The sequence below is a fragment of the Rhopalosiphum padi genome, chromosome 1 (assembly GCF_020882245.1).
Source record: "Rhopalosiphum padi isolate XX-2018 chromosome 1, ASM2088224v1, whole genome shotgun sequence".
NCBI classification, from domain to species: Eukaryota; Metazoa; Arthropoda; class Insecta; order Hemiptera; family Aphididae; genus Rhopalosiphum; species Rhopalosiphum padi.
In genome coordinates this window covers 28,463,769-28,475,943 of record NC_083597.1, presented here as the reverse complement: position 1 = coordinate 28,475,943, position 12,175 = coordinate 28,463,769, and the positions used below count along the sequence as shown (strand labels likewise).

The 12,175-nt window shown below is 26.4% G+C and overlaps 1 protein-coding gene across 1 annotated transcript; it reads left to right on the top strand.

The window, feature by feature from the left end:
- The first annotated feature begins 6,188 nt into the window (after positions 1–6,188).
- Positions 6,189–12,136, top strand: LOC132928592 (circadian locomoter output cycles protein kaput-like). Its single transcript, XM_060993383.1, has 14 exons — positions 6,189–6,597; positions 6,877–6,921; positions 7,003–7,151; positions 7,215–7,306; positions 7,368–7,457; positions 7,562–7,667; positions 7,742–7,916; positions 7,986–8,117; positions 8,190–8,296; positions 8,350–8,669; positions 9,327–9,479; positions 9,705–9,848; positions 9,916–10,074; positions 10,136–12,136. The coding sequence occupies exons 1-14, from the start codon at positions 6,557–6,559 to the stop codon at positions 10,265–10,267; spliced, it is 1,845 nt and encodes a 614-aa protein (XP_060849366.1). The 5' UTR covers positions 6,189–6,556; the 3' UTR covers positions 10,268–12,136.
- The last annotated feature ends 39 nt before the right edge of the window (positions 12,137–12,175 follow it).

Below are 12,175 nucleotides of genomic sequence, written 5' to 3'. Positions count from 1 at the left end.
ATAACAGCTCGGTGATTACAATTTTACACACATAAGAACAGAAATACATAAAATTAATGATTACAATTAGATTATATAATTATATATAATTAACAATAAATGATAATAACATATAATTATAAAAAAAATTAGATAATCTATAAACATGATGATGAATAATAATTAAAGAGATAAAGTGCTTTGGGTAATAAGAATTATATTAAAACTGTTGGTAATAGGGTAAGTATATTAAGATATAATATAGAAATAGACGAAGACGAATTTAGACGTAAGGATTTGTTGGCTCACAAAAAATGATTATTATTTTTCTTATATATATATAGGATTGAAATTGGTTACAGAAAATAAAATAGTTATTATAATTGAATACACTTTATGCCTGCATTATAACAAATTACCTTTTGAAACATGATCATTGACCGGTATGGCGACATTAATTCCAGTACTCTCAAACGCTATCGCTTTAATAATTTTTGAGAATATGTGTAGTCCGGTCTCCGGAGTTATTTTTATTATTTTGTATTATGAATTATGATACAATATTAGCAACTGTTAAAATAACACTAACAAGAATTAGGAATAAATAATAAAAACAAGGTATCGTGGCCATTAAAAACACTACAAATCATGAACAATTAATTGTAAAAAAATAACAAATAAACAACTCTACAACTCTATAAGTACCTACAAAATTATTTATAAATTTATTTATTTAACATGCAAATTTAAAACATTAATACATCATGATACTATTTAAAAGCTTTAAATACTGAAACTTTTATATTTTTTGATATTATCACTCAAAGTTAGGTTAGGTTAGGTTTAGTGTTCTTCAAACAAAAAAAAAGAAGTGAAACATATATAGTACGTAGATATTAAGTGTACCCTCATTATTTGAATATCTCTTTATTAAGAAGGTAACTCTAATGGATGTGTTAAATTTGAATTAATTGATAAACATTGTAGTATTGTACCTACACAATTCATAGGTATAAAACGATTCTCAACTTTAAACACAAAATTTCATAAACTATTGAAAATTATAATTGCATTAGATAATAATATAACGTTTCAAATGTTTTACTATTAATATTTTTTTAATTATAACAAAATTACAATAAATGCCCGAAGATAAATAATTATTTTAATTGTGAATCTTAAATTTTGTCAAAATATTAAGTATATAAAAGCTCATAAAAAACGTATGTCACTTAACACTAAAATGTATTTTTTAAACTATTCCGGTTAAGCTTTAAACTTTAGAACAACATTTCTAAACACACATTATTATACAATCAATAGATACATCCATCGCTTTGTTCGTATCGTAAACATATTAGTAAATAGGTAATAATAATAAATTATTATATACCTAGTCTATATCAATTATTCGTCAAAATAAAATATTATACATTTAAATGTTTAACTATGCATCTAAGTAAACTATCATGTTTAATAATAACACTTAAATTGAGTAGGTTTTATGCGTAATTAATGAGTGCTATGGGTGCCTAGGTACTTCGTTTAATACAATATTAATATTTTGTATCTTTAAGTTCATACCTAATTATAATGTGGATAAGATATAACATAGAGCTGAAAGAAAAGTACATATATTTACAAATACATATCTATACATTACTCTTTTCAAATATGAAATAGGTAAGTACAACTATACCAGCTTAAGAATAACCGTATAGGTAGGTTAGTTATTAAAAATTCAAATTAATAACTTTTTACCGCATATACTCAGCAAAACAATATTTTTCTAAATTGCAGCCCATCTTTTTTAATTCAAATTTTGATTACATTGTGTTTTTTAATTAAAAAAATGTAATTATTGAAAATGACTTGAATTTTCAACAAGTCATATAAAATAAAATGTATAAAATCATAAGTAGATGTAAAAATTTTAAATTAAGAATATTATATTATTTTAAGATTATGAAAATGTACTTAACAATCTGGCATGTTATATATGAAGTATTTTAATAGTTAATAATAATTTATAATGTTATTTACACAATTACAATCAGTTGCAAATATTACACAAGTATCTACCTATAATAATACTACTCTTTAATCTTCATGTGGTTTATCTTCGGGCCTACGGCCTACCAGAGGCGACTCCAGGGGGGGCCTAGAGAACGCTTCCCTTAGTTCCTTAGGCGTTAGGCCTTAATCCCGTATTTTTAAAAACTATATATTATTAAAAACAAAATTAAATAAAAAAACATATTATTTATTATACCATCGATTATTATATAAACGTACACCTGTGCAACGTGCGAGTGTGTAGTTATGATTATATACCTATTATTATACCTAACCTACTCTGAAGTATAAATAAAATATGCTGTAGTATGATATTATAATGAATATTATGACTTAGCCCCCCCCTCCAAGATTCTAGAGCTGTCCTGGTTAGGTTAGGTGAATTGACCTATTATCAAACTTTTAGGTAAGAACACAATCTGTGTTTTCTCGTTGGATTTTTACGATATTTTAATTTTTAGGTGAGTTATGAGTATGAAAAATATTAATTATTTGAAAATGCTCATAATTCACTTAAAAATTAAAATATTACATTTACACGTATTTATTGAAATATGAATATACATTATAGTTTTGAATATTTTACAATTATTATCATTTAAAATCTTACAAAATCTCATATATATGGGGTTATTTATTAGGCAAATCGTATAGGTACAAGCGACTTGGTAGTTTGTTCCGACTGTTAGTCAATGGAAAATCAAAGTAGAGCGTAAACTATAATAAATAGATGGAATTTTGATTGTACCATGATTCATACCTAATATATTATAAATGCACACTAAGAAAGGGTTTTGCGAAATTCGCAATTCGCATTTTAAATAGTGACTCACGCATGGATTGGACGGCTCACGAAAAATGATTATTTTTATTACTTTTTTATATAGGGTTGCGGGTTGCTATTAGGCATCAGTTATAATAAGTCAGTAAATAAAATATAGTTATTACAATTGGATACATTTTAAACCTATGTTTTATATTTGATCAAAACCACTGCGATTGTTACACTCAACACGTATTTGTACAGCTTCTACTCGTATCTTGCTTTGTTTCTTCGATTATAATAACCATGTTTAGATATTTTAAAACGTTCTTATTATGAACGTCTTGGTCTTCATATCAACAATAAACTTGCCGTCATGGACAGGTAAATGTCTATAACTTTCTGGGCATCCTATCTTCTATCACTTTATGATTATGAAATATTTATATTTTTGATTTATTATTAAAAATAATACGTGTTTTATTATTTGCATATAAATTATAAGATACTCTTTTTTATGTTATAATCATAATTTTATCCAGTATTAAATAACAAATTGAACAAAGTTTGAATCATATATTCATATAAGAAATGTAATTTTTTCGGACTACGAAGTACACGAGAACAACTAGTTATATTATAATTACCTAAACGATAATAGTAGCGCCATCTATTGCTGCTATCATTTTAAACTTTTTTTACAAGTGCCCCAAGAACGGTGGTTCTCGCAGTCACACGACTGCCACTCGCTTTAGTTTTTTAGATTTTCGACATAAAGCAATCAAGCACAACCAACTATATGTCTTTATACGTTATATATTATAGACGATATAGAATATTACTATATTAGTGATCTGTAAGTATAGGTATGGTGATTTACGATCATAAGATTTATGTTTTAGGACCTAGGCCCTATAGGATCAAGGGCGTTGCTGGGGTGCGTCCCGTTATCTATATCGTCGTGCCCACGGTCTTATATACGACCGTGGTCGTGCCTTTTTAAGAGCCCAAGTGTGTGCGTGATTATATTGCTATTAATTTTGATAATAAATCCCAAGTGCGTCCTAAATTTTATTGCTGATAATACATATACTATAATGATATCTATATTACTACACTGTATATTAGGTACATTATGTTTGCATTTAGGTATTTTGCATTATAGTCGATACTCCCTTACGTAGGAGAAACCTACTATTCGTAAATAATATTACATTCTTAAAAATATAAATAAAATATTATAGAAGCAACAATTTTGATTTAAATTTTTAATCATAATAATATAGGAGTATCTAACAAAATTGGATCAGGCAATGAGAAAATTATGGCAGTGAAAAATCAACCAAAAATAAATAAATAATATTATAAACATTATAAAATATTAGTACACTCACACTACAACATTTTAAAAATGGTTGTAGGCTAAAATAATTAAATAAAAAATAATAACCAAATATTTTTGGGGTATACTTAACTACTTAAGCCAGTTCATATCCTCATTGCTCATGGTGCTCTGGAGTCTAGGTAATTAAATTAATAGGAATGCACTCAAAACATTAAATAAAAATCATTTCCGGACACACTCGGGAAATTCCCATTACTCATGATCTATAAGTTGAAAAAAATGTGTACACTCCGGTTTGAGACTTAGACTTAGTTTATTTTTACATAATCTAACTTCTCGACAAACAACAGCTTTATGTTACGTAAGTTACGTAAATGGTAAAAATAGTAAAAAAATAATTTAGATGATTTATTATTAGGTAGGTATGTTTTCTTTTTTAATTATAATATTAAAATTCCTGTTACCGACATACCTAGTTTAATACAATTCTTATGTAATCATCATGATTTTAAATTAAATAATGTGTTTATTTACCTATTTTACTTAGCAAATTCTAAAAAACATTTGGTAAGCTAAAAATAATAATAATAATAATAAAAATAAATATTAAATTACATTATTTACATTATTATAATGTATAAAAGTTTAATAATTAAGTAAAACTGACAATAAAATAATCAAGGAGAATTAAATCGGTGGCACGCGAAACATTTTTGTTTTACATTTTTCTTGTATATATGTATATATATAGGTACTTTTAAAATATTTTTATTATTTAATATCATCGACACGCAAGAAACAAAAAAAAAAACAAAAACTATGCAATTTTTGGCACGTCACGTTAAAAAAATTTACCACCTCTGTCCTGTATAAAATAATACCTAGTCATATACATATTAAAACTACAAATCGACTACTGAGGAAGTGAGGAGACATCTTAAATCAGTTATAAATCAATCAAAATTCATACTTAATAATAATAGTTTTAAATAGTGACGAGTTTACGATATGCATTAAATATTGAGTATTTGTTATTGTTGGAGATATAAGTTCCTAGATTTCAAATTTATTTTTATAAATTAATTAATAAACGAAAAAGACGTCTTTGAATTTTAAAATTACCTAATACTTAATAGTTTAGCCATATCTAAGGTAGTACCCGTTTGGAACTTAAGGACCAGAAATGGTAGTTGGGGGCTTTAAGACTCGACGACTCAACAGTCAACAGCCCTGACAATAGCGAGGCTCCAGACTAATTATACCTAATACTTTTACACCCAGTATCCACCATACTTTTATTGGTCGCGATTAAGCGGCGGGGGAGGGCTGGTATCTGTGTGACTTAGCCCTCCAAATAACTAAGATAAATATTATTAATTTATGTTATTATTTAACAAATTTTATATAGAAGATTGTAGTCCCCTCCCCTAAAATTCAATCGAGTCTTCACTGATGTCTATCCACAAGCAGAGGCGTGACGAGCATATTTCAAACCCTATAAACAAAGTATTTAAACAATGACCCACCCACTATACCCCCTGCAACATAATATATAATCTAAAACTGTACGTAGTAATCTGGAATTTTAAATTTTAATTATAGGACAAAGGCCAACAAACAATTTAAAATAAAAAAATACCATGTTAATTAACTATAGTACCAACTATACATTCATCCACACAAATTTTAATTTTTAAGCTCAACACAAATTTCTTGGGCTAAGCAATTGCATTAGACAACATCGATCACCACGCCACTGTCCGTAAGGGTAGCAGCGGCTCTGTAACAGTGTTATGTATCATGTCCACAGATTAATGTATATATATTAAAAATCTATATAATATGTTTATGTTTACCTATATAATTTATTACCTAATCTGTGTGCACCGTTTTGGTCATGTGCGTACATACCAATATAATAGTCATATTATATTATAATAATACATTTTATTGCATTATTATGTCTAAAGTTGTTTGTATTATTTATTATTATTATCGATTACCTTGTGGAGTATGGACCTGAGTATAATTGTTTTAAATGTTTTAACATTATAGCAAATGGTTCGACTGCCGTTCGCGGTGCATTAAAAATCAAAACTTTTTCATATCATTTTATATCAATATATATACAATTTGATTAGCCATTAACTACAGTGTACAACGCTCTCTTGTCATGCGCCAGGCCGACAGGCACCAGCATCGAGCATACATAATAGTGCCGTTTTCCGAAAACTAGTCTCGTTTACTCTGCCCAATATTGTTTATTTTGTGCACTTACCAATGGGCCCGATTATACACCGTGCTACATGTAAAAATGTAAACTTTGTGTACCGTGGCGCCCGAAGGTAAGAAGCAAAAAGCCCGTAATATACGTATCTGGACCGCACGTCACTATGTCAAACTACTTGAGTAGCGCCTCCACTAAGAAATCCGAGTAAGTCGATCTGTAAAATTGTGCTTACGAGCAACACACGACACGTATGTGGAGATTTTGATGGGTTGGGAACCTTGTGTGAAACATACCAAACACACGCATATTATATCTAATTGTTTTTCCATTTAATGTAAATGTTGTGGGGGGTTAACCGACCAGTTGTACATCAGTTGATCGACTGGTGTATAATGTGTAAAAATCATTGTATTTTATACTCATCGGGCAGGTGTAGTTTGTCGTTGATTGTGACTTGGATATTTTTTTTTCTTGTTTCAACAGTGACAAGTATGACGACGAACTGACCGATAGAGACGATACTAAAAGGTAGGTATTGCCAATGTTTTGTGACCATTGTGTATCTACTACTAATCGTTGATATCATGTTATGAAAACAATAATCATTAGAAAGTCAAGAAACCTAAGTGAGAAGAAACGCAGGGATCAATTTAACAACTTAATCAACGAATTAAATCGCATGTTGTCCACGACCAATAGAAAAATGGATAAGTCTACTGTTCTGAGAACAACTATAAACTATTTAAATAAACAGAAAGGTTTGTTGTGTTTATTTGTTCTGTTGTAAGATATAATAAATTGCACTTCTCAATCATTTTTAGATATATTATTGAATTCAAGAGTACACGAAATAGACAATGACTGGAAACCAGAATTTCTATTGAATGAAGAATTTACACATATAATTTTAGAAGTAAAATTAATTTTAAAATTTTTTTGTCTAAGCTACATTTTGTGATTTCATAATTATTTAGGCATTGGATGGATTCATTATAGTATTTACATCATTAGGAAAAATTCTCCATGCTTCAGAAACTGTCACTGCTCTTCTTGGTTATCTTCCGGTACTATTTTTAATTACCTTTAATCGTTATTGTAATACCTATTATGTATATAATGCTACCTTTATAATATCTTTGTGGTTTTCATAAAATTATATTTGTTTTAGAAAACCATGGAAAATTTATCAATATTCAAAATAATTCATGAAGCTGATCATTCAATGTTACAAGATCGAATTGTAGAATCCAGACTTTCTAAGAATTATGATAATGGTAATAATTTATAATATATAAGTATCAGTATTGCAAATATTAATATTGAATACCTGCTATTTATTTTTCTGTAGATCAAATTGTATTTTCTTGCCATTGTAAAAGACATGATCCATTTAAAGATAAAGAGGAAAAAAGTCAATTTGAATTGGTGCAATTTTTCGGTTACTTCCAACCAAGTAGTGAAATATATCATGGTAACAATTTTAGGATTTCATCTCCATTTAGCAGTGAAGAAGATGACCTAAAGTAAGTCATACGTTTTTTGAAATATAAATTATGAAGTTCAAAAAAACAAAATTTATTTTTAATGTTTAGCCTAGTATTCGTTGGTATTGGACGAATTATGACTCCACAGCTATTAAAAGAATTACCAGTTATGGAGGATATAAAAAGTGAATTCACCTCTAGACACAGTTTAGAATGGAAATTTTTATTCCTCGATCATAGGTATAAAAAAATATATATTCTGATACAATTTCTTTCAATTTTTAACTTTGTTTATTTTTGTATTAATTTCAGAGGTCCATCAATTATTGGCTATATGCCATTTGAAGTACTAGGGACATCAGGTTATGAATATTACCATATTGATGACCTAGAAGATGTTATATTATCACACCAAGCTCGTAAGTGAACAACTAGAAATGTTTTTAGTAAACATTAACTATTTATTTTTTAGTTATGCTGAAAGGCGAAGGAACATCTTGTTACTATCGGTTTTTAACCAAAGGCCAACAATGGATATGGTTACAATCAAGATATTATATCAGTTACCACCAATGGAACTCTAAACCCGAATTCATTGTTTGTCATCATCAAGTCATAAATTATTTTAATATTATTAAAAAAGAAAGTGAGACTAATGATGGAAGAAAGAATAGTAAAAAAAGATTATGGCATGTTCCTTTAAATGAAATTGAACATCAATCATCAAATAGTGATTATGATTCATATCCAAAGAGATATTATGAACAACAAAGTACAGACTCGCCAAAAATGGTTTGTTAATTAAATAGTATCAACTTGATAATTTAGTAAATAATAATAGCCAGGGTAGACTGCTTAGGGTTATGATAATCTTAGTCATCTACTGGTCTGTTCTAGTTGATTAGCTTCATTTTGAATTCATAATATTTAAAATAACCAATCAGAATATTAACTATTAATATATTACTTTAAAACTTCAACGATATATTTATATATTTAAACTATTATTCAACCTGCCACCTTGTCAATTTCCTCTCAATTTTGTAGCAAGACAAGAGTATTTTTATATTATAACATTTTACATACAAATTTAAGTATCGTAAAAAAAAAAAATTGTTAGAACACATAATGTTCTTAACTATAAGTTGTTTAATAGGTCAATTCACTCTTATACCGAAGCTAATAACACAAGGTTGGTTCAACTGAACACAAATTTGCCATGTTACGGGTGATTCAAATTTAAAATTAATAGTGCTCTGACATCCTTTTAAGGCATAATTATGTCTCAACAACTTCAATTAAAACATTTTATTTTTTGAAACATCAACCTTGGCTTCTAATGTAATTAAAAATTTAAAAATGAATTTTTAATTTTCAAAAATTAAATAAAATGTGTTTTTACTGAATAAATATATAATTAATGTTGATATATATGTACTAAATGTTTAGAAAATTAGATCAATTGAAGATATTCAAAATTCTAATTGTGAAGGTGAGTCATTGACATTGGTAGAAAACAAACAAGATATTTCTGAAACATTAAACAATTATTTAGAAAATGCCCAATCTTCAGTAAAATTACCTGCTGGCTCAGTTTCCCCAGTAAGTATAATTGCTTTAAATAATATATGTTTAATACTATGTTATTTCGTATTTATAAATTTATAACACTAATAACTTATAAGTTGTAAAATAGAATTAAAATTTAAATGTCATAACAACTGTAATTTTTAAATTATGAAAAATTAAAACCAAAACTGATAATGCAATTTACATTTATATTTTGTTCTTATTAACACATTAATGTAAATGCAAAAATAAATGTAGTCACAGGAAAATCTTATTCAAGATCAGTTACAACGTAAACAAGAGCAATTACAAAAAACTATAGTCAAACAACAGGAAGAACTAAAGAAAATAACTAAACAATTATTAATGGCTCGATGTGGAATTTTGCCAACATTTATGGATGTATGTAATATAGGTTTATGGTTTATTTCAGTTTAAAGTTGTTCTAACATTAAAAAACCATGTTTAGGATTCTTTACAAACATCCTCGCAGACTTCTGAGCAAACTACTCAACAAGAGACCTCTACCAATACCTCTACCAATCAAATAATTTGTTCTGATGCCAGTGGAGAACTTTTTGAAACGCGTCCATTAATTTCTTCTGATGTTTTATTATTACACGAACGAGTAAAATTACTTTTACTTAGGTATTAATTATTTATTTTATTTATTTATTTTGTTTTTAAAGAATGAACAAGTTATGCAACATTCCTATTCATCAAATATAACACAGAACATGGTCAACGAGGGAGGAGGACAATTGGATTATAGTTATAATAATCAATCTAATGATGTTCTTTTTGAACAAAGTTCTCCTTGAAAACAATAACTATTTCAAAGGTAGCCTTATTTCTCATGTATATTTCTTTAATGTTTCGTTGTTAATATATATATCCAACGCTCAATGATTTTTTAGTATAATAGTATATAAATAATGAAGTGAGTAATATCACTATTTTACTACAAATTACCAAGTATGTATTTAAAAAAAATTGTATAAAGGATTTTAATCATTTATTCTTAAAAATTAAATAGTCATTTATGTTTTAGATTTAATTTTTTTTTACATGATTTGTAAATTATATACTGAATGAGGTAAAGGAAAAAAATATAGCCTCGGTTTATATTTGATATTTCTAATTATATATTAAGGAAAATGTTGTGAATTCTGAATTACTGTGATCTCTTAATAGTTTTGAAATATAAAATTAAAAATATCCCAGTATGCTCTACAACAACTAACATTTATTTTTAGAAAAACAAAATTAAAATAAGAACCTTAAAAAATGTAATATTTTCAATAATAGAAAATATAATTTTTTTATCCATTTAGTAAAAACTTCAGATATTTATTTTATCAACAAGAAAACTAATAATTAAGTAATCCTTTATATTAATTTATACTATTAAAACTATTTAATTATATAATTATAATTTTTGATCTAAATAATTATTATATTTAGAAAATTTAGAAGACTTAACCTAGCTACTAACTATTTAATTGTAAATATCATAAAATTGTTTGATCTAGTTTCTTCATACAAATATTTTTAATTAAATGAAACCAGCCATATTTTTTGTATATATATTTATATTAAAGTTTTTCAATTATTTAGTAGGCTATACTTGTGTTATTTGAAAAAAGATGTTCCTCTTTGTAGGTTCTGTTGTGGTTCCTTTGTTCTTGTACCTATAGTTATTATTACATGCACAAAGACTTAACTATTTTGACTCTAAAGTTTTAAAAAATATGTATCTGTCAATTAAACACTGTTAGTCATAAGTGTACATTACTTTTTTATGATTAACATTGGGTGCTATTGAATACTCGTAAAGTGATAATTTTTTTTATTATTTTGTAGTTATTTTCATGAATAACAATGCGTTTATTTATATTTAATATTTCATAAGACTTTTTAGTTTGTATTAGTGAAATTACAATAATGTGCTATTTAAAATACATACACATTTTGACTTAAGAATAAAATAACCAGAGACTTTTTATTTAAAATGTGTAGAATACTATAGTATATATTTACTTGATTTGTGTTTTTATTGATTTGAGTGTAACATATATTGGTGTATACAGTAAAAATCACTTGAAAGAGCTGGATAGTTTTGTTGTTAACTATATAAAATTATATGTGAATATAAATAAACATTTCTCATTTGTTTTTATAATGATTACAAATACAATCATTAAATACAATGCACTGTATTTATCAAAACTGTAAATGCAATAAATAATTTTATAATAATTCAAAGGACATTATTTTTTCTATTATATTAACTAATTGATCATGATATAAAATTGTCCTATGATTTGGGTCTAGTCTATACATATACTTTTGTATGTGTAATTACTTTTTTACATATACTTTTGACTGGATTAATAAAAAATTTAATTATGTGATTTTTATTGTATATATAATATATGTAGTGATTTACAATATGACATTTATTATTTATTTTTGTGGTACCTAATCTGTGTATTTTAGTTAGTAGATAATTTTAAATATTCTGTTTATTTCATACTTACAATTTAATATTAATTTTTTTTTATAGTATTTATCTGACCAATTGAGTTCAAATTGTATTTATATTTATGTGTTGTTTCTATTCAATTATATGTATCAATCAAAATTAGAAACAATAAATATATTCAATTTATTATAAAGAGAATAAATAATGTGTTTTACCTATAATTATTTATCAACAGTCACATAGT

Coding starts and splice junctions, on each gene's coding strand:
- LOC132928592 (XM_060993383.1), top strand. CDS start 6,557: ATGTCAAACTACTTGAGTAGCGCCTCCACTAAGAAATCCGA. Junction 8,297..8,349: donor TATATTATCACACCAAGCTC/GTAAGTGAACAA, acceptor TTTATTTTTTAG/TTATGCTGAAAGGCGAAGGA. Junction 9,480..9,704: donor CTGCTGGCTCAGTTTCCCCA/GTAAGTATAATT, acceptor AAATAAATGTAG/TCACAGGAAAATCTTATTCA.